This window comes from Eptesicus fuscus, chromosome 9 (genome assembly GCF_027574615.1).
Source record: "Eptesicus fuscus isolate TK198812 chromosome 9, DD_ASM_mEF_20220401, whole genome shotgun sequence".
Lineage (NCBI taxonomy): Eukaryota > Metazoa > Chordata > Mammalia > Chiroptera > Vespertilionidae > Eptesicus > Eptesicus fuscus.
Window position 1 is genome coordinate 24,268,305 of NC_072481.1, and position 22,536 is coordinate 24,290,840.

General features: G+C 50.2%; 1 protein-coding gene across 1 annotated transcript in view; it reads right to left on the reverse strand.

Moving 5' to 3' along the window:
- EPHA10 (EPH receptor A10) overlaps nt 1-22,191 on the reverse strand; it is a 32,985-nt gene extending 10,794 nt beyond the window's left edge. Inside the window, exons 1-7 of the mRNA XM_054721064.1 lie at nt 22,086-22,191; nt 19,953-20,017; nt 18,515-19,193; nt 13,679-13,834; nt 12,744-13,091; nt 2,780-2,913; nt 350-521 (exon numbers count right to left, since the gene is read on the reverse strand). Coding sequence (XP_054577039.1) covers nt 350-521; nt 2,780-2,913; nt 12,744-13,091; nt 13,679-13,834; nt 18,515-19,193; nt 19,953-20,017; nt 22,086-22,191 — 1,660 coding nt within the window. The remainder of the gene's footprint in view (nt 1-349; nt 522-2,779; nt 2,914-12,743; nt 13,092-13,678; nt 13,835-18,514; nt 19,194-19,952; nt 20,018-22,085) is intronic.
- Nucleotides 22,192-22,536: the final 345 nt, after the last annotated feature.

Genomic DNA, 22,536 nt, shown 5'->3' on the forward strand with positions numbered 1-22,536 from the left:
GGTCAGAGCAAGAGGTGACCATGAGACTAAAACTCCTCCCAAGGAAATAGCAAGAATCTTGGGGAGGGCACAGGATGTTTCCACAAGATGTGGGATAGGTCCCGAGCGGCAGGGAGCCACCAGCTGAGACCTGGGGTGTTTGTGACCTCCTTCCCGGTGAGCTCCTCCAGCACAGGCAACCCATCTAATTCACATCCTGAACAGGCATCAGGTGGGTTCCAAATGCATTAGTTAATTAGGTTGTCATTAAACTGTACTGCAGGCTCCCTTAATTGCACAGATAACCGCCCCCCTCCAATTTGTCTCCTTGTCCCATCCCCGCCCAGGTCCCCTGGCACAGCTCACTTACCCTCCCCTGGGGTCTGTACTTCAATGCTGGGGTTGAAGCTCTGCGTCTCCCAGGAGGGCCCCGGGGAAGCCGCCCGGATCTGAAAGATGTAGCGAGTAGCTGGCTTCAGGTTGGTGACGGTGACCGCGGGCGCCCCTGTCTTCACTGTGGAGTAGGTCTGCTCGTTCTGACCCTGGGGAGGGACCAAGAAGTGAGGCCTAGACCAAGGGCCAGACCCAGGCTCCGGGGAGAATGATGGGGGGCAGGAGGAAGGAGGCGGGAGAGCACCCTTAGGAGGAAGAACCTGACTCCAATCGTCTCCGGGGGTTCCACATGTTTCTCCCAAAGCATCCACAGCCCCTTCCTCCACCACAAGTTCCCACCCACACTCGCTAAGGGAAACTTCAGGGAAGGGGCTAGATCTTCCTTCGTGGGGGTGACAGAATGACGGGCACCAGGGCCTGGCAGTCCAGGGGGTGAGCTGGACCTGCTGCCTCTGAGGAAAGAATAAGAAAATGAGCCCGGACACCTGCCCGGTCCTTGTGGCTCACAAAGCCTTTTCCTCCCCTTGTCATCTGACTTTCACAACTGCCCTGCAGGGCACAGGACAGGAGGCATCATCTTTTTGAGATAAGGAAATTGAGCTCAGAGGGGAGAGGGGCTCCCTCCACCTTCCTGTTCAACATACCACTCCCCCAACTCATAGCTCCCAATAGACTTCCTATTCAAAACCTATTATGTGATTCAGCCAAGAAGTTCCTCCAGCGACCGGGAGCCCTGAAGCTCTGACCCAGGCAGTGCCGAGGCGGAAAGCAGGCTTCACAGTGATGAAGGCATGTGCACCACGTGGGAAAGTTTAACAGGAGATTGTGTGTCAGGTTTAAAGGCAGTACAGCCATGGGGAAAAGAGACAGTGGATCGGGAGGTAAGTCCATTTGTCAAATTATGGCGGGACGGCAACCATGGATTGACAACAGACACAAGAGGTGAGCAAAAAATCAGCCAGAGTAGCCTATCAGAATCAATAGGCTATAGGCGTTTACAATAAGAAGCGCTACATCTATATATATAATGTCAGCTCAGGTTTCAATGCCAAATGGATTACAGGAAAGATTCTGGTTTGGCTGTCAGAACTGTGGACGAAGGACTATAAATCTATACACAGATCATATCCTGCTGCTGTCCAGGGACAGTCTCCTCAGCATGGCGTCAATGGAAAATCTCATATGATCTCCTTTATACTACCCATGCCTTCTTCTCTTATCGAATCATAAAAGTTCCATGAGGCTATTTTAATTTTCTGTATTTTCTAAATCCTTACAGTAAATATACACTTAAAGTTAAATGCATTAAAATTTCAGTTGAAATTTTATAAAGCTGGGACAGTAGGATGTCCACACCGTGTGTGTGTGTGTGTGTGTGTGTGTGTGTGTGTGTGTGTGTAGGGGGGGTTGACGTGCTGAAAACTTAACTTTGATTTTGCTTTTCACTGCTGTAGCATGAAGTTCTCCTGTCTGTGGGTACCTCATTAGGAAGAGTGGAAGGAATCCCCTCCTGTCCATCAACCTCCTCTTCCTCTCCCCACCCTTGACCCTCACAAAAGTAAACAGGCCTCTGTGTACTACCATCTTACTAAGGTAGTGGCAGGACACTGGTTTCAAGTGGTAAAAGCCAAGTTCCCCAGGAATGGGTGGGAGGGTGGCTGCCTCATCTCAGGCTGGCATGACGCCTCTAAGGCAGCAGGATCTCAGAGAATGACCCCTTGGGGCTTGGAATGGTTGGTAACTAACTGTGATGGTGTTTAGAGCCCAGATTGCTCAGCATGGAGGGGGTGAAGTTGGGATCTACTTAAGCAAAGCTGCATGGACCAGCAGGACCACTGTATATTTTTATTATTATTTGTAAATGATGTTACATATCCTTTATGTCAGTATAATTATTATAATAATCCATCCGTTCCCTGTTCGGAGAGCTGATTGTTAAACACTTACCGGCCCACCTCAGAGCCCTAGCAGGCCACCTAACCTAGCCATGTGCTGAGACAATCATGCATTTTTGTAAAATTTGAAACAATATAATATTTCTGCATTATTTTTTTAAGGATTGTAAATTGTATGTCTACGATTCGGGTACACAAAATCTGGATCCGCCGGCAGAGAAGGCTCTTTGTCAACTGTAAAAACCAGGCAAAAGTGGTGAAGACGGAGATGACAGATGACGGCTGGTGATGAAGGGAGACCTGAGGGGAAGAGGGAGGGCAGGGGAGTCCACCGTGAGCAGGGGCCAGGAAGAAACTCCAGCCTGGAAGGCCACTCAGGAGGCCAGTGGGTATGTTTAGAAAGAAAGAAGGATTTTGCTGGGAAAAGACTGTGAAGAAGAGGAAACGATGGGCCAGGGGACAGACTGCAGCTGGGAAGGCAGCGCCAGGTGCCTCCCGGGCCCCCAACCCACCTTCTCGTAGTAGCGGATCTCGTATTCTGTGCCATTGGCCCCAGCGGCTCCAGCAGGGATGGGCTCCCGCCATGACAGGGACACGCTCTGGGGTTCCACTCGGTCCCTGCGAATCTCATCCTCCTCCCAGGGCCCTGGAAGAAAAGAAGGTGGGTTTTTCGACCCAATCTGACTGCAGGGCAGGGTCAGGGGGCTGGAAGGGTCGGGCGTGGGAGGACTGGGGGGGCGGGGCTGGGGAAGGCTGAGGGGCGGGGCCTGATGGCTGTGGGCGGGCCCAATGGGCTCCAGAGGGGCAGAGGCTGAGGGGTAGAGTCTCTGAAGCCAGAGGCAAGCGAGGCCCCCAGTCACTCCACACCCTGCGCTCTACTTCCGTGACTCCTATGGGGAAAGTGCCAGGCCTCCTGCTGCTTGACCAGCCCCTAAACTCCAGCTCCCCTCCTGGTGGTAGGTTCTAATCCCCAGGCTCTCCCTAATTTTTCTGTGGTTTAGAGACATTGGAGTATAAGAGCCAGGATGACCAGCTACTTAACTCTTCTAATGATCTGGTTAAGAGGTAATATACTCAACACACACAAAATGAAAGGAAACTACTTCAACACAATAAAAACCAATATGAAAAGACCACAGCCGACATATTACTCAACAGTGAAAGGCTGAAAGCTTTCCCTCTAAAATCAGGAACAAGACAAGGATGCCCACTCTTGCCACTTTGATTCAACATAATATTGGAAGTCGTGGCCAGAACAATTAGGCAAAAAATAAAAGAAATCCAGATTGGAAAGGAAGAAGTAAAATTATCTCTGTCTGCAGGTGACATGATCTTATATAAAGAAAATCCTAATAATTTCACACACACACACAAAAAAAAAAACAACAACACACTCCTGTTAGAACTAATTAACAAATACAGCAAAGTTGCAGGATACAAAATCAACACACAAAAATCAGTTGCATTATACACTAACAGTGGAGAGTCTAAAAAAATTAAGAAAATAACTTCATTTACAATAACATTAAAGAGAATAAAATACTCAAGAATAAACTTAATGTTGATGGACAGCAAAAAAAAAAAAAAAGAAAAGAAAAAGAACAGGTACTAATGCCTAAACCCGTGGTCGGCAAACTGCGGCTCGAGAGCCACATGCGTCTCTTTGGCCCCTTGAGTGTGGCTCTTCCACAAAATACCACGGCCTGGGCGAGTCTATTTTGAAGAAGTGGCGTTAGAAGAAGTTTAAGTTTAAAAAATTTGGCTCTCAAAAGAAATTTCAATCGTTGTACTGTTGATATTTGGCTCTGCTGACTAATGAGTTTGCCGACCACTGGCCTGCACCAAAGCAGAAACCACCAGGTTACTGGGGAAGGTCATGACTTGACTTCAGTGTGTGGAGCCAAGGGGTTTCCAAGAGCAGCTGCTGGAAAGGCAGCTGGGTGAGTGGTTCCAGGGCTCACGAAAGGTGTCTGCGCGGAAGATGGAGATCCAAGAGCCATCGGAAAGGGACTGGATGAAACTGCCCGGAAAGAGAGGAGGAAAAGCTTTTAGGAAATAAGCCAAAGACACGACATTTAAGAGGCAGACAAAGAGGGGACTGAAGAGGAGGAGCCAGAGAGGCAGGAGGAAAACAAAGAGCCAACGACGTCACAGAAGCCCCGGGAGAACATTCAAGAAGCTTCTCTCCTGACCCCTCCAGTCATTAGCGCTGTGCCCACCAGCCAGAGCCCACTGTTTCCATTTTCATACGCGGAATGGAAACAGCGATGGCACTGCGCGGGCTGGCTGTGAGGATTTTATGAAGTAATGATGTGAAGAGAGTAGCACAGCGCCGACACAGTTTGCTAACAAGAGGGGCCAGGGGTCAGCAGTGTCACATGCTGAGAAGAGACAGACAGGGGGAAGATGATGACCCCAAGTGCCCTTCGGCGTTCACACTGTGTAGGTTCCTAGAGGCTTCCAGGGGTTACAGGGGAGGTGATGTCAGGTGGTGAGGGGCCCAGGAAGAGGAGGCAGGTCATAGGTGGCTCCCTCTTGGGAAAGTGTGTTAGCGTGGCTTCCAGTTTTAAATGGTATCCATCTAGCAGCCCCACCTCCAGTTTTTCTCAAATTTCAGTTAAAGCCCTGGCTGGTTCAGTTCAGTGGTTAGGCATCGGCCCGGGGACCTAAGGGGTTGCAGGTTCAACTACCAGTCAAGGGCAGGTACCTGGGTTGCAGGTTCAATCCCTGGCCCTGGTTGGGGCACATGCCAGAGGCAACCAATCGATGTGTCTCTCTCACCTGGATGTTTCTCCCCCTCCTCCCTCCCTTTCACTCCCTCTTAAAAAAAAAAAAAAAAAAAGTCAATGGAAAAAATATCCTAGGATGAGGATTTAAAAATATATATTTTTCCCATTAAAACAGGGATACAGAAGGAGTCAAAAACCCAGAACAGCACCATAAACTACTCTTGACAGCTGATGGCCCGAATGGGGGCAGGGAAGGGGAAGTGGAGTGGCATATTTCTACCTGTGATAGAGCCAGTGGAACTAGATTGAAAAGTGCAATTGTAGTGAACCCCAGGCTACGCTGCCCACAGAGTGACACTGCCTCTCATCCTAAAAATAATTTGAGAGGTCCTGCATCCTTCCTCACAATGTCTGACCCTTACAAAATAGCAAGGTCTTTGATAACTGGACAATGCACAACCATCACTCGACTGCACAGCTGCTTTCAGGAAAAGTGCTCTTCCTTATCCCAGGGAGTGCCTCTCAGCCTGAATCCGGTTGGAGACAGCAGCTCCCAGAAGAGACGTGGCGCAAAGGGGAGCGAGGGATGATGAAGTGTCCTAGGAGGTGGCACAGTCCCTTGCAGATACAGAGGGATGGCACCGATAGAAAGGGGCTAGGAATGTCATTTTTTAAAACCGCATTTGTTGAAAGCATCAGATGGACAGGATATAGCGGCAAGAGAAGGTTCCATTTCAGCCCCATAGGGATACGTTAGACGAGAGCCTGATAAATCCTGAGAATGGAGCTAAAAACAGAGCCCAGGCACCTGCTCTCCCGCTGCAGGTGTGTGATGAGATTCATCTGCATCAAGTGGGGCCACGAGTGCAGCAGACACTGCTGGAAACCTGTTCAGCAGCCACGTCCCCCTTCCCTGACGGCTGAGCGCAATTTTTGACTCAGGATCTATTGTCTCCCCCGAGATGATGCAGGTTAATTCTGATTGTTCTAACACATCTGTGTGCACTCGTTCCCTTTGCCAATGATTGCGTTAGGGTTGGGCTTGCAATCCGGTTCTGGCCAACAAAAGGAGCAATCAGCTAAGAAGAGGAGGGATTCTGGAAAAGGTTTCTTGTTCTTAAAAGGATGCCTACAAGGAAGAAGCAGTTCCTTTTCTGCTCTGGATGGTAGTAAGGATGTGATTTCTGGGGCCAACTTACCACCACGAAGGAGCCAGCCTATGTGATAAGGACGTCAGAATGGAAAGATGGAAAGAACCGGGTCCTTGAGGACACAGCTGAGCTGCTGGATTACCCAGGCTTTAACTCTACCCTTTTTAGGTAAACTCAGAAATCATTCTAATCAAATGTCAGATGGATTGAGATTTATTGTACTTGCAGCTGAAAGTCTCACAATCAAAGGACAATTCACACATCTCGGGTTTTGTTGTTTTTTTCAAACATCAGCTTTTTTATTGTTCAAGAACAAGTAAACCGAAAACACCAAGAAATTGGGCATATGAAAGTACTTCTGACTAAGCAAACAGAAATATTATTCTGAAGACTCAGGAGAGGCAGATCTCTAAGAGTGGTTTAGTACAGTGGTTGACAAACTCATTCGTCAACAGAGCGGCAAACCGACCACTGGTTTAGTATGACAGAAGAATACGTAAGGAGATCCTTTGGCCACTTCAAGAAGGTGAAAGAAACACAGACTCCACAAAATAGAAGCAGAAGGCCATGAGGAGAAAACAGGTGGAGAAGAAAAGCAGTGAGACAAGATAAAAGTGGTGATATTGTGCCCTGGCTGGTTTGGCTCAGGGGATAGAGCATCGGCCTGGGGACTGAAGAGTCCCAGGTTCGATTCCAGTTGGGGGCACGTGTCCGGGTTGTGGGCTCAATCCCCATTGTGGGGCATGCAGGAGGCGACCAATCGGTGATTCTCTCTCATCATTGATGTTTCTATCTATCTCTATCTCTCTCTCCCCCTTCCTCTCTGAAATCAATAAAAATACATTTTAAAAAAAGTGGTGATATTGCGAAAGGTTTGTGGAGAAACTAAAAGCACTTTAGCAAAAAAAAAGTAAAAAAAGAAAATTCATTACAAATACTGTATAAGGGATTTTAACAAAATCACAAGCAGAATGGGAAAACTTAAACCTCTCAATCTTTGGAACACCAAGTACACAATTAGAAGAAAATAGACTTGAAAAAAGAAGCATATATATATATATATATATATATATATATATATATAGAGAGAGAGAGAGAGAGAGAGAGAGAGAGAAACACTACAGAACAAGAATACTACACTTTTTTTTCACCAAAAATCTACTAGTACTGCTCAATGAATTCAGCAAAGTAGCATGATACAAAAAAATTCAGAAATCAGTTCCATTTTTACACACCAATAATGAACTATCAGAAAGAGAAACAAAGAAAGCAATCCTATTTACAATTGCATTAAGAAAAAAAAATTAGCCGAAACCGGTTTGGCTCAGTGGGTAGAGCGTCGGCCTGCGGATTGAAAGGTCCCAGGATCGATTCCTGTCAAGGGCATATACCTTGGTTGCGGGCACATCCCCAGTGGGGGGTGTGCAAGAGGCAGCTGATCGATGTTTCTCTATCATCGATGTTTCTAACTCTCTATCCCTCTCTCTTCCTCTCTGTAATAAAATCAATAAAATATATTTAAAAAAAAAAAGAAAAAAAATTAATAGTAATATTCCTGACCGGTGTGGCTCAGTTGGTTGAGCATTGTCCCACGCATTGAGAGGTTGCCAGTTCCATTCCTGTCAGGACACATGCCCTCTTGCAGGCTGGATCCCCAGTAGGGGGTATGCAGAAGGCAGCTGATTTATGGTTCTCTCTCATTAATGTTTCTCTCTCTCTCTTCTCTTCCCTTTCTCTCTCTCTCTCTCAAATCAATAAAAACATATTTAAAAAAAAAAAATAAAATACCTAGGAATAAATTTAACCAAGGAGGTAAAAGATCTATATTCGCAAAATTATAAGACCTTGAAGAAAGAAATTTAAAGATACAAATAAATGGAAGCATATATCATGTTCATGGATAAGAAGAATTAACATCATTAAAATGTACATATATTCAAAACAATCTATAGTTTCAACACAATCAAAACACCAAAAATGGCATCTTTCACAAAACTAGAACAAATAATCCAAAAACTTATAAGGAACCACAAGAGACCCAGAATAGCCGCAACAAAATTTATAAAGAACTCACACTACTCAACACAACCCCGCCCCAAACAATTCACTTAAAAAATGGGCAGCCCTAGCCAGTTTGGCTCAGTGGGATAGAGCATCGGCCTGCGGACTGAAGGGTCCCAGGTTCGATTCAGTCAAGGGCACATGCCCGGGTTGCAGGCTCGATCCCCAGTAGGGGGCGTGCAGGAGGCAGCCAATTGGTTATTCTCTCTCAACATTGATGTTTCTCTCTCTCTCTCCCCTCTCCCTTCCTCTCTGAAATCAATAAAAATATATTTAAAAGAGAAGCAACCAATGAATGCATATATAAGTGGAACAACAAATTGATGTTTCTCTCTCCCTTTCTCTCTATAAAATCAATTTTTAAATTTTTAATAAAAAAAAAGATTTAAAAAAAAATGGGCAGAGGATCTAAACAGATACTTCTCCAAAGAGGATATACAGATGGTCTATAGACATATGCAAAGATGCTAAATATCACTAATCATCTGGAAAATGCAAATTAAAACCACAATGACATATCACCTCACACCTGTCAGAATGTCTATCACCAATAAACCAACAAACAAATGTTGGCGTGCAAGTGTTAGTGGGAATGCAGATTGGTTCAGCCACTATGGAAAACAGTATGGAAGTTCCTCAAAAAATTAAAAATAGAACTGACTTATGACCCAGCAATTCCACTTCTCAGTATATATCCGAAAAAAAATCCAAAACACTAATTTGAAAAGATATATGTTCATTATAGCATTACTTACAATAGCCAAGATATGGAAGCAATCCAAGTGCCTATTAAAAGACAAGTGGGTAAAAAAGCTGTGGTACATATATACAGTGGAATATTACTTGGCCATAAAAAATGAAATCTTACCATTTGTGGCAGCATTGATGGACCTAGACAGTATTATACTAAGTGAAATAAGTCAGAAAGAGAAAGACAAGTACCATATGATTTCACTTACATGCAAAATCTAAAGATCAAAATAAATGAACAAACAAAACAGAAACAGACTCATAAAGAGAACAAACTGATGGCTGCCAAAGGGAAGAGAGGTAAGGGAGCTGGGTGGAAAAGGTGAAGGGATCAAGAAGTACAAATTGGGCTCTGGCTAGTGTGGCTCAGCTGGTTGGAGCATCATCCCGTATACCAAAAGGTTGCCGGTTTAATTCCTGGTCCGGGCACAGACCTAGGTTGCAGGTTTGATCCCCTGGTCAGGCACATACAGAAGGCAGCCAATCAATGTTCTCTCTCTCCCTCTCTCTCTCAAAAAACAACAAACACAAAACACAAACAAACAAACACAAATTGGTAGTTACAAAATAGTCATGGGGATGTAAAGTACAGCATAGGGAATATAGTCAATAATATTGTAATAAGCCAAAACCGGTTTGGCTCAGTGGATAGAGTGTCGGCCTGCAGACTGGGGGGTCCCAGGTTCGATTCCGGTCAAGGGCATGTACCTTGGTTGCGGGCACATCCCCAGTGGGGGGTGTGCAAGAGGCAGCTGATTGATGTTTCTCTCTCATCGATGTTTCTAGCTCTCTATCCCTCTCTCTTCCTCTCTGTAAAAAATCAATAAAATATATTTTTAAAAAATAATAATATTGTAATAACTATGTATGGTGCCAGGTGGGTACTTTAAAGATTGAGAATATCATCAAACTTCCCTCCCCCCCCCCCACAAAAAAAGGTGCATGTCCCAGAGAGTTACCCATGCCTTCAAAGAATGTATAATTGTGCTACTTAAATTGTCCCAGAGGAGGAGAAAAAGAAGAGTTTCTTCCTGATGCCTTTCCCAAAGCCAGAATCACCACAATGCCAAAAGTTGGCAAAGAACGCAATAAAAAACACTACACAAATCTCTCTTATAAATGTAGGTGGAGAAAAATATTAACTTCAAGCAAATTAATTCAGCAAAATAATAAAAGAATAATGCACTCATATCCAGCAGGGTATCCCGATCGGGGCGACCGGCCGGACCCCACCCATGCACAAATTCATGCACTGGGCCTCTAGTCATCCAAGAATGCAAAGAGAGTTCACATAGAGAAATCCATTAATAGAATTCACCCTACTAATAGGTCAAAAGAGAAGAGAACATGTGGTCATCTTGAAAGATGCTTAAGAGGTATTTTATAAAATTAGCATCCATTCCTTATTTTTACAGAAAGTTCACTTTTTAAAAAGTGGAAGCATTATATAGCTAAGGGGCTTTGGTGGTAGATAGACCTGGATTCAAAGACTGGTCTCTACTTACCAGCTAATTGACTTTGGACAACTCACTTCGCTTCTCAGACCTCAGTTTCATCGTCTGAAACATGATTATCATTCCATTTAAATGAATTAATGTAGAAAATCACATTGCACAGTGCCAAACATAAAGCAGCATTCAATCAGTGGACGTTTCATATTTTTGTTAATAAATAAAAATAAAGAGTATTTCCTGGAAATAAAGAGTATTTCCTTAACATAATTTCTAAATCCATCTCTATTAAAAAAAAAACAGGATTGTTAATATGAAATACCAGATAAAAGTTTGTATTGCATATAGTATTATACAAAAAGGATTTTCTAGTAGATAGTTCTATATATGGGTATTGAGATAAAGACAGAAAAAAAAAAGGCAGGAAAAAATGTGGAAGGATATATTCCAAGATATTAATAGTTGCTTATCTCTGGGTAATAGAATTATGGGTGCTTTTTTCCATACTGAATTTTTAAAATGTAAATGCAATAGCAAATGTTAAATCACACAGAGATAGTAAGAAACCAGAACTGTTGCTCCAGAAAACCAGACAAATTGGCCAATCTTTTCCCAAAAGGCAAAGGAAATGGATTAAGAGCTAAAAATGATAAAGGGAGTGACAAGATTTGAGGATCAGAAAATGAATGTACAACCCAAGGCTTAGAGAGATTCTTAAGAGAGATACTGGAGTTACCAGAAGTCCCAGTCAAAGCAATAACTGGAAATATTTTTTTCCAGGAATACAAAAAGATGTGTAAATCAAAAGTTTTACTATGTTCCAGCCAAACTCAATGAAAGTAGAGTGCTACTGGTTAAATTTTATTTTCATCAGTAGGTTAAAGAATTATACACATGTGCATGTGCACAGCTGCGTGCGCATGCGCGCACGTGTGTGTGTGTGTGTGTGTGTGTGTGTGTGTGTGGTCACACTCTTCTACACTGTTTGCTGATGTTTATCAGTGATTTCCAAGTGTTTTCAAACACTTTTGTACAGTTCCCTTCCATTTAGAAGTGAATTCCAAGTGGTTTCAAACACAGAGGAATGAAAATTCCTGGCCTCAGACTTTCTGCAATACAACTATCAGAAGACAGGAAAGTTGAGTCACAAACCAATCATATCTTCTCAGATATGGGAAGGCAGAAACTATACCACTCACTTATGCTTTTTTAAAATTTATATTTATTGATTTCAGAGAGGAAGGGAGAGCGGGAGAGAGAAACATCAAGGATGAGAGAGAATCACTGATCGGCTGCCTCCTGCACGCCCCCTACTGGGGATCCATGTGCCCTGACCCCAATTAAACCGTGACCTCTTGGTTCATAGGTGGATGCTCAACCACTGAGCCTCACCGGCTGGGCCACTTATTCTTTTTTTTTTTTTTTAATATATTTTATTGATTTTTACAGAGAGGAAGGGAGAGGGATAGAGAGTTAGAAACATCGATGAGAGAAAAACATTGATCAGCTGCCTCCTGTACACCCCCTACCGGGGATGTGCCAGTAACCAAGGTACATGCCCTTGACCGGAATCGAACCTGGGACCCTTCAGTCCACAGGCCGACGCTCTATCCACTGAGCCAAACCGGTTTCGGCCACTTATTCTTCCTGCAAAAGGTGAACCCCAGCTGAGTGAGAGACAAATCAAAAGCAATTTCAAGAACGAAGAAGGTGTAGTATAAAAGGGCTCTAGGCCTTCATTTCCTCATCGCAGCTCTATCGCCCCTACAGCCTGACCCTAGAGCTTCCTCACTCTTCTCCAGGACCAGGAAAGAGGTTGACCAAGGCCACAAAATTCTTGCCGAGGCTGAGGGATGGAGGGTCCCTCTGAGACAGAAGAGGAGGTATGACTCTGCTTCCTACTGACGTTTGTAAAAGGGAAGACGAACGATTCAGGGACTTTCCACCTCTCTTTCCCTGGGAAAGCAAAGGCAAGGCACCTCTGGGGCAAAGGCTTTCTGCGCAGTCAGGAGCGCCCACTGGCTCCCGTGGACTCTCATCCCCGTGGGCTCCGCGGCAGGGAGTCACCTGCACCCTCACCCCTCCGCCTGGCCTTCGGGAAGGGGCTGGCCTGGGTGGGGGTCACCGCGGTCGGGGGTTTGGGGGTTCACTTCGCCTGCTGAAGAGACGCTGGGCGCCTGGCACTGATTGCGGTTTCTTGGGAGTGGCTGCGGGGTGTGGGGATGATCCCGTGGGGCGCGCGAAGGCCGCCTGGGGAGGGCGCGGGGACGGACGGGGGGGGGGGCGGGAGCCGCACGGGGGCGCAGGGAGGCCCGGCGCGCGGGGTGGCCTTACCCCCGGGCCCGGTGGAGACCGTGACCTGCGCGTAGGTGGCTCCCGCGGCGGCCGCCGGGCCCGAGACGCCGTTGAGCGCCGCCACGCGCACGGTGTAGCGCGCGCCGGGCCGCAGGTGGAGCAGCGTGGCCGCGCGCTCGCGGAGCCCGGCCTGGCGCGGCACGAAGGCCACGCGCGGCTCGCACGGCTCGCAGGCGCCCGGGCCCTCGCGGCCGCAGCGCAGGCACAGCAGCGAGTACGTGACGTCCGAGCGGCCGCCCGAGTCGGCCGGCGGCAGCCAGCGCAGCCTCAGCGCCAGCGGCGAGCGGCTCAGGCTGTACTGCAGGTCCCGCGGCGCCGACGGCGGCCCTGGGCGGCACAGGGCGGCGCGGTCACCGCGAGGCTGGGGCGGGGGCGCGGGGCAGCGAGGGGGCGGGACGGGGCGCGTGGGGCCCCGCGAGGGGGCGGGACGGGGCGCGTGGGGCCCAGCGAGGGGGCGGGGGGCGGGGCAGCGAGGGGGCGGGACGGGCGCGGGGGGCCCAGCGAGGGGGCGGGATGAGACAGTGGGGCGAGGTGAATGGTGGGGTGGGCGGAGGTGAGTGAGGGGACGAGGATGGGGGTTTGGGGGCCGAGAACAAAGTGAGCCCGCCTCCTGGCTGGAGAGGGAGGTGAGGTGAGGTGAGGTGAGGTAGGGGCGGATGGGGGCGGTCCACTCAGACCTCAGCCTAGAAGCCCCGCCTCATCCCGCTGTCCGCATGCTCCCCGTTTTTCTGGTTTTTCCAACCCAAAGCCCGGGCCCCCATTCCCACCCAGGCTCCCCTCCCCCACCCCACCCCTCTAGCTTGCCTTTACCCTCCCCAGTGCGGAGCCCCCAGCCCTCCCTCGCCAACACTTTGATCCGACTTGATAGACGCCCCCCACCCTCCGTGGGCAGTGCGTTCCGGAGGGGGACTCACGGGTGCAGGAGGCCCAGGGCGGGTCGGTGGGCGAGCGCGCATAGCTGTCCTGGCACACGCAGAACGTGGAGGCGGTTTCCAGGGCCCGGCTGTGCTCTGGGCACGGGGAGCAGAGGGGCCGCCGGGAGGATACCTTGTAAAACCCTGGGGGACAGGCTGCAAGCAGGAGCCATGTGAGAAGGACGGGGGAGGGGGTCCTCCACAGCTTCTTTCTCCCCCGCCTTCCTGCCTGCCCTCCTTAGGGTGGGGCTGATCTCCTCTAACTGTGGTGGGGAAAGTGGGAGGAAGGGCCTCAGCTACCCCAGCACCGCCCTGTGGCGTGGTAGCTCCTGACTGAGCAACCCCACCCTACCTCACTCGGAGAGCTGAACGCGTGCTAGAACACTGTTTGACTGCTAGCAATCCTTGTAATCCTCACAACCGTCTGTGAGGTATGTGCTGGATCCCCAGTTTAAGAATGAGGACACTAAGGCTCAGAGAGGTTAAGTAACTTGCCCAATGTCCCACAGCTGGTAAATGGTGGGATTCCAACCAGGGTCCCAGTGCCCATTGGAAGCAAACGAGGCAAACGTTCCAGTCTTGATGTGAGGACAGAAGAGAGGTACTTCCACGGTTACCAAGGGACAGACGCCCACACCCTCCCGGCCACAGAGACACACACTCTGACGCACACCACTATTCGGGGTTAAGGCGTCACAAATCCTCAACGCACACGCTTGGTTCCAGTGGGAAAGGGGGGCCAGCCAGCCGGAGGGCCGGGGGTTGGAAAGAGAAGAGAACAGAAAGGGCTACCAGCTCTAGTCTCGGCATCTTCTCAGTTACTTTGCTTCTCTCGCCTCACCCAGAACGCGGGTTGTTAAGAGCGCAGGCTTTGAAAACGGAACAACCTGGATTTGCAGCCACTTGTTTGCTGTGTGGTCTTGGGCAACACGGTTGACCTCTCTGAGCCTTGTGTAAAATACCTCCACCAGGTTTTTGGAGGATTAACCGAAATAAAACGTGTAAACTGCTTAGCCAAGTAGAGACAACATTTACACAATAATGGTAGTAATTACTGTTCTCCCAGCACCAGCCTGAAATGGAAACTGAACACACCCACTTAAAGAAACTGTGTCCCCAGCTGGGCCAGGGAAGGAGGCAGTGGCTCCAGGCCCCTCCTCTCAGAGCCCGGGTGCTTCTCCCGTGCTCCTTAGCTCCATCAGGATTTCCCTGTCCCTCCCCTGAAACTGAGCTGGTTATGGAAGGCTGCTCTCCAGCACCAGGAGGACGTAGTGTAAAGGAAGGGATGAAGACTGGCCCTTGGGAAGGACGTTCAGCCTGCTTGGGAGAGGAGGGGCAGAGCTGAGGGTTTCCCTCATCTGGAAGGCTTAGGCTTGGGAGGGTCCATCTTGCCTAGAATCCAGTAGCCCAGGCTTCAGTAGCCCAGGAGCCTTTGGACCTCTCTGCCTCAGAACAAAGCACGGAACCCACTAACTCTGTGGTCTGGAGTGTAGTGAGCAGCAGTGACCCCAGCTGGGACTCAGAAGTCCTGGGCTCCCAGTGTCAGCGCTGCCACTTCCTTTGCCTCTCTGGTCTCAGGAAGCCCTCAGTCAAATGACAATAACAGCCATGGCCTGCTCACCTCTGTTGTAAAATAAGAGAGGCGATCTGCTTGCAGGGCCTCGCAGCTGTCAGGAGAGAAGGCTAGGAGCTCCCTTGCTCTGTGTGCATGTGAGCATCTGTGTCTCGGAGATGGGTGGTCCCATCAGGGACAGCATTGGTGATCTCTGCTTTGAGAGGCTTTGTTTAGAAGAGGTTTGTGTTGAGGGGCAGACTCAAGAAGGGACTCCTGACTGCTAGCCCCGCCCTCTCTTCCTCAAGGTCACAGTCGGAATTTCAGAGGTCATCTAGCTCAGCTGGCCCAGTCCTCCAGCAGCTTTCCTAGCAGTAGCTGTAGCCTTTGCTCCTATACTTAGTAATGGGGAGCCCACGCTGTTCTGAGGCTGCAAGCAACACTGGCAGTTAGAAAGCGCTGCCTTATATTGAGCCCCAGTCAGTCTCCCTGTCTGTAGTCCCCCCTAATGCCACCACATCACAGGGTCTCCGTGTGCCCTGTGGAGCCTTGAAGGGCATCTGCTCCAAGGGTTCCCCTGCTCCAAAGGAGTCCTACAGAGGTTTGGAGACACAGGTTAGACACCCTGATTTCCTCCCCACGTCTTTCAACAGTTTCTCTAGTGGCTGGGAGAGGGGGAGCAAGAGTCAAGATCACTAAAGAGAGAAACAAAGGCACATGGGAGGCCTTTACTTTCTAAGTACAATTCTGACCGTTTCACTTCCCCTCCAACAGCTCCGCACGGCCATCACACCACCCATGCCACCATGAACTCTTCCCTCACAACGCGGGGTCTTGTCCTATAATGTCTTCCACCCTTTCTCTCCTGGCAAACTCCCAGGCTTCTCCAAACCCCAGTTTAAAATAACACCTCCCTGTGACGCTTTCCTTGGCATCCTCCCCAGCTCCCTGCTCCCCAGGGCAGAGCTGATGCCCTGACAAGTGATCTTTGGTCTCAGCCTAAGGAGAGGGAACTCAGCACAGCTCCAGGGTGGAATTGGGTTTCTGAGTGTGTTGGGTGGATGTGTGTGATCTAAACCTCCCCCTCCAGCCCCGATCCATTCATTCAATTTTTTTAAAGGATCTACTATGAGCCAGGTGCTGTTCTAGGCTCTGGAGATGCAACAGGGAAACCAGGACGCTACTGTCCACTGGCACAGATGCCCTCCTCCCATCTTATAGAAAGAAGGGAGGCCGTCAGTTGGTAATTCCCTCAATATCTGGCCATCAAATCCACCTCTAGCCACACCCTCTCCTTCCTTCCTTCCAAGCCTAGTGGATCCTTCACTCTGGATCCCACCCCTTCATCTCCTCCCAGACTATATCCCATCAGTTACCTAACCTCCAAACTCTTACACTGGCCTTCTCTACTGGCTCTTCCCAGTGGCAGAACACAGGGGTGGAGCAAAAAAAAGCGATCTATTTAGAGTACAGACAGTAAGGCCCTGCCTATATCGTGTTTAAAAACAACAAAACTAACTGAAACATGGTCTGCTTTTATTAGCAACATGTGTCAGCTATTCTAACCCACAGCAGTAATAAAATACTTTTTCCCCCCTGAGGCAGACGGCTCCTACCACCCCCTCCTTGGTACCCCACTGGTTCCTTCCTTTATCATATAATGAAAGCTCTCCTCTACAGCAAAAATCCACTCTCACCCCACACAGTGTCCCCAAGATACCACGCCCTGTCCTCCCCTTTCAAGCCCAGCCTTCTGGGAAGTTGTTTATATTCTGACTCTCGCTCCTCTGCTCCCTTCATCCTTCACCCTCCTGCAGCTGCTCGCCCTCTCCATCACTCAGCTGAGACTGCGCTCACCAAGCAGACATGGTCCCGTCCTCACCTTCCCCGACTGCTCCCCAGCACTGTAGGCCATTCCCTCCCAGACACCTCCATCTCCATGAATTCACACTCTCCAACCTCTGATCACTGCCTTCCTTGTGGGCTCCATTTCTTACACTTCCTCTTAAATATTGCTGTTCTGTGAGACTTGATCATTGGCCTTTGGCTTCTTACCCCACACATTCTCCTTGATCTGTCCCAATCACACCCACAAATTCAAGTAGCATCTACCTCCCTGTTGCTGAGCTCCAGACCCACTTTCTAGCTACCCCCACTCGAATGCACCATGGCCACCATGAATTCAACATGTCCACCCATGTCCTGTGTTCTCTACCCCAGTGAATGACCCTCTGCCCATTCATTTCTCCAGAAGCATCGGAGTCAAAAAGGACTCCTGTATCACATGGCCACCAAGTGTTGTGGATGCTGTTTCACTGTCACAGCCGTCCTCATCTCTCAATGATCTCTGCTGCTGCCTTAGTTCAGACCTTGTGCTCCTTCTCCTGGACTGTGGTATCCTTTTCCTTCCTTGTCTTCTGGCCTCTAATTCTTCCTTCTCTAATCCTTTCTTTTTAATTGCCACTTGAGTGATCTTTTGAAAATACAAATCTGAACATGTCAGATTCCTTCTTCAAATACTCCCCCATGGTCTAAAGTATAAAGTCTACGCTCTTTATCCCAGTGTTCAAGACCCTTCATGATTTGCCCTTACCCCCTCCCCAGCTTCATCACCCCTCCCATCCCCAAATGCCCTCTGTCCCAGCCAGGCTGACTTTTGCCTAGCCCCAACCGTGCTACATTCTCTCCTGCCTCCATGCTTCTGCACTCAATCTCTTAACTCAGAATGCTCTTGGCCGCCTCTGACTGGCATGTTGTCAGTGACAGGTAGCCCATTCCCTATAATGTAGCCAATGCCACTAGCCCATAGCTACCGGGGTGAGTTCTTCCTTATGCACAGGGAGGCACCACGGTGTAAAAGAAACAGCTTGAGAGTTAGGCAAATCTGGATTCAAATCCTGGTTCCCCATTTCCTAACTTCACAAATGTGTTAGTCTCTCTGAGCCTCTGTTTCCCCATTTGCAAAACAGAGATAATGATGACTAACTTTATTGCCATGAATAAATGGGAAGGCCTTGCGAGGCATTTACCATAGTGTCTGAAATATAGGCCCCTAATGTCCCTTTTTTGGGCGTCAAATTCACCTCCTAGTAACTTCACTCATTGGTCCCAGCTGGACCCATTGGAAGCTCCACGAAAGCTCAGGACTTCCGGGCTCCCCAGCCCACGGCTTCTCCACCCCCGCTCCTGCTTCTTTCCTCTAGGGCCCCCTCTCTCCCAATTGCCACCCGCGCGCTACACCCGCCCCCCCCCCCCGCCACACCCCCTAGTTGGCGGCCGGATACCTTCACAGACGTCCCCGCGTTCCTGGAATCCGGCGCTGCAGCTGCAGCGGCCCACCGGCACCAGCCACTCGCCATCGGCCCCGCAGTGCATGCGCGGGGGGCTGCCGGGCTCCCCTTCCGAGTGCGCCACGCACGTTCCGGTGACCTCCACCAGCGTGGAGAAGGCGCTCTCGGCCGCGGTGGCCGGGAACGCCGCCAGGCCCCGCACCGTGGCGCGGCACTGCTTGTAGTAGACGCGCACGGAGACCAGCGCCACGCATGCGCCCACGTCCTGGAAGGCCAGGTGGAAACCCCGCCGGCTGAGCGGCCCCAGCTCGCGCACCTCGGTGTTCAGCTTCATCTTGCGCTCGCCTAGGTCGCCCTGGGTGAAGCTCTCGTCGGCTGCGATCGTGTCGATCTTGCGGGGCCGGCCGCTGCCTGGCCGGGGACGCCCCCGGCCCAGGTCGGCCTCGGTTTCCAGGTAGTAGACGTTGAAAGTCTCCTTGCAGGTGCCCGCGGCGCCGGGGATGCTGCTGCAGTCGCGCAGGGTGAACTGCAGCTCCACGAAGATGCGCTGCCCGCGGCCGCGGCCGATCCAGCCGGTCTGCAGCCAGTTGTCCTGGTTGGGCTCCAGCACGTTGCACACCTGGTACGTGCGGATGGGACGGTCGTGCTCGTCCACACCGCTGATCTCCTCCCACTGAGGAGGAGGAAGAACAAAGACGTGGGCAGCTCAGAGCCCGGGCGCCCCGCGTAGGTAGAGTCCCGGCGGTGACGGGGGCTGAACACCCCCTGCCCCACCATTCCGCATTCTCCTCTCCCGCCTACCCACGCTGGCCCCCACCGCTCCCTGTACACGCCCCTGAGGTTATAAGATGCAAAGCAAGGTGAAACGTTGGAGACAACTGAGTCCAATTTTAAGTTTTATAACAGATGGGGCAACTGAAGCTTCCGAGTGACAGGGGCTTGACTGGCTACACACGTGGAGTTAGGAGCAGAGGGAGAAATGGTGCCTGGAGTCTCCTGGCTCTCCACCCGGTCTTTCCCATGACACCAACCTGCTGTCACAGGCCACACACCCCCACGCTGACCCTCTCTCCAAGCCTTTTTTAGAATTCCAAGTCTTGTTTGTTCTATCAATCCATCAATCAACAACATTGCTTGTAGTATCTACCGTGTGTAAGGCACTGTCTAGCATTGGCTCCATCCAGAGGCCACATTTCTGTTGCTAGACACAGTTCTTGCCTCACTTATGTTTGTTTGTTTGTTTGTTGTTTTTTACTGTCTGACTGAAGACTCAACGTTTTCTAATAGGCGATTCTGGCTTGAAGCCAGGGCTGCTGCAGACCACATGTTCCAAGGAGCATTTTGATGTGATGTAACCATGGGGAGCTAAAGGGACTGAGTCCTGGACCACCACAGGATCCCCGTGACAGCGGGGGGAAAGGTTTACACTTACCCCATTGCTCGGCAGTGCAGTCCAGCCCAGTTCAACCTGGGAGGCTTTAGAATCCAGGAGGATGACTAGGGAGAGGGGAGAACAGAGATGTCAGAAAGCCAGGAGGGTGGACCTTTGGTGGGGTCACTGTAAATTTGCTAACTGAAGGGATGGCGAATGTGACAAAGAACACAGACAAGTTTTTTCCACTTCATGAAGGCTCAAGTCCAGAGAGGGGTAGCCATATGATTAGGGAAGGAGCCTGTACTCATTTCCTGTGGCTTCTGTAACAAGCCACCACAATTTGGCAGCTTACAAGAGCAGAAATTTATTCTCTCACAGTTCTGGAGGTCAGACGTTGAAAATCAGTTTCACGGATCTAAAGTCAGGCTGTCAAGAGGATGGGTTCCTTCTGGAAGTTCAGAGGGGAGAACCCATTTCCTTGACTTCTTCAGCTTCTAGTGGCCACCTTGATTCCTTGGCTTGTGGCCTCCTCCTCCATTTTCAAAGCGCATCACTCCAGTCTCTGCTCCTGTCATCATATTGCCTTCTCCTCTGGCTCTGACTCTTCCCAAATCCCATTTATAAGGATCATTGCAATTATATTGGGCCCATCCAAATAATCCAGGATAATCTCTCCATCTCAAGCTCCTTAATCACATCTGATAAGCCTTTTACCATTTAGGATAGTATTCAAAGGTGTGGGGATCAGGATATAGACCTGTTGGGAGGAGCCATTATTCAGCCTGCCACAGAGCCTATGACAAGTGCTCTAAGGTTGCCTATAAAATTGGGGGGGGGGGTGTTGTCAGTGACACCCCCCAGCCTTCCCAGGTTTTCTGAATTTTAACTAAGCATCAAGAAGAGGGAGAGAGTGAATATATCAGAAGACACCTGTGTACAGCCCAGGATTCATGTAGACTCAGGGGCTCTTCTGAGGTGTGGCGTCACCAGGGAGGAAACTTGAGCCTTTTTACTTTGGCTTTTAGGGCCTCTGGGGATAACAAATAAAAATTTCTCATTTCCCCAGCTACCCCCTTTCCCAGGGCTGTCACCTCCACTGCCTTTGAAAGAATGGCCGTGGTCCTTTTATATATAAAACCATGACCCCTCCTGCACCAGAGAGGCTTGGAGTCATTTCCCCGCCCCCAGGAGGCATTGGCTCAGAAGTCTGAATTCTGCTCTCAGTATGGGTCCCAGAAAAGCACAGGTTTGGACAGCATAGCAGCAGCTCAGAGACAGGAGCCCAGACCACAGACAAATCTTGTAAGATTACTCATCTGGAGCTTACGCAAGGGATGGGGCTCCAAAGTGAGGGCCTCTACAAGGTTTGGCCCCAAAGGCATCAGCGACAGTGGGCAGCATCGCCAACAGCGGATTTCGATATAACTGACAGCACATAGGAAATTTCATATTGGAAAGCCTCAGAAATCCAGCGCCCCAACCAACCTCGCCGTTAAAGCCTCAAACCCCAACTCCTCAGGATTATGCACCTGCATATGACGCCTCTGGATTCAACTAAGCATACAGCTCCCCCAAATTCAGAATCAGAGGTAAGACTCGGGCTCTGGTACCGCAGGCAGCCCCAAACCCGCAACAAGGACCCCTCCGCAGAGTCTACGCTCCAGATTCAGCACTGCGGACAGCTCCATGATCCATCTCTCTCACACACACACACACCACCACCACCACCACCAGCAGCAGCAGCAGCGTTCCACCTCCAGTTGGCTGCACAGTGGTCCCTTAGCCCCCGCTGTTCGGGCTGCATCTCGTCCCCCCATACTCCTATCTCACCTCAGCATCCCCCTTCTCTTCTGCTCTCTTCTCCCCGCCCCCACACCTCCCACCTCCAATTGCTCAGCCGGTCTGTCTCACGGCCCCTGGACCACCGCCTCTGGCTCCCACAGTTCCTGGTGTCTTTCTTCCCCAGCCTCCCAGGTCTCCAGACCCGGAGCTCCTCGATGCCCCTCTCTTTTCTATCGCTTAGCCACCTTTTCCTCTGTCTCTCCAGTTCTTTGCTTCCCGCGCCCGCTTGCTTCAAACCCCAACACAGACAGACTCCAGTCTCTCCATAGGACTCCTTCGCCAGCACTCCCGCTTTTCAGCCCCCTGTCTTTTGGCACCCCAGGCTCCAAGAACAGCCGCCAGTCTCACCTTCCTCGGCGGTCCCGGGCCTCCCTGGTCCCAAAAGCAACGCGAGAGAAAGTGGCATCAGGCAAATGAACTGGCGCAGCGGATGTGGGCCGGCGCCGGTCTCCATGGTCCGCAGACCGAGCTGTCAGTGCGGCGCGGCTCAAGCCGCGCCAGCCCCAGCACCGCTGAGCAGCGCCCCCAGACCCCGGCGCCAGCTGGGGGCGGGACCTCACCGGTTACCGTCATCCATGGGAACCAATCACTAGGCACCGCCGCTGGAGCTCCACCAATCACCGTCAGCAGAGGGTAGAGGGGCGGAGTTTCATAGGCCAGGGGCGGAACAGCGAACTAGATAGGGGAAAGGAAGGGGTCCCTCCAGTCTCCAAACTGTGGGGGTGGGGTAGTGCTGAGCGCTGGCTGGGCTCCTGGGGAGGAGGATGAACTGGCGTCCGTAGTCCAGAGGGCTAAACCT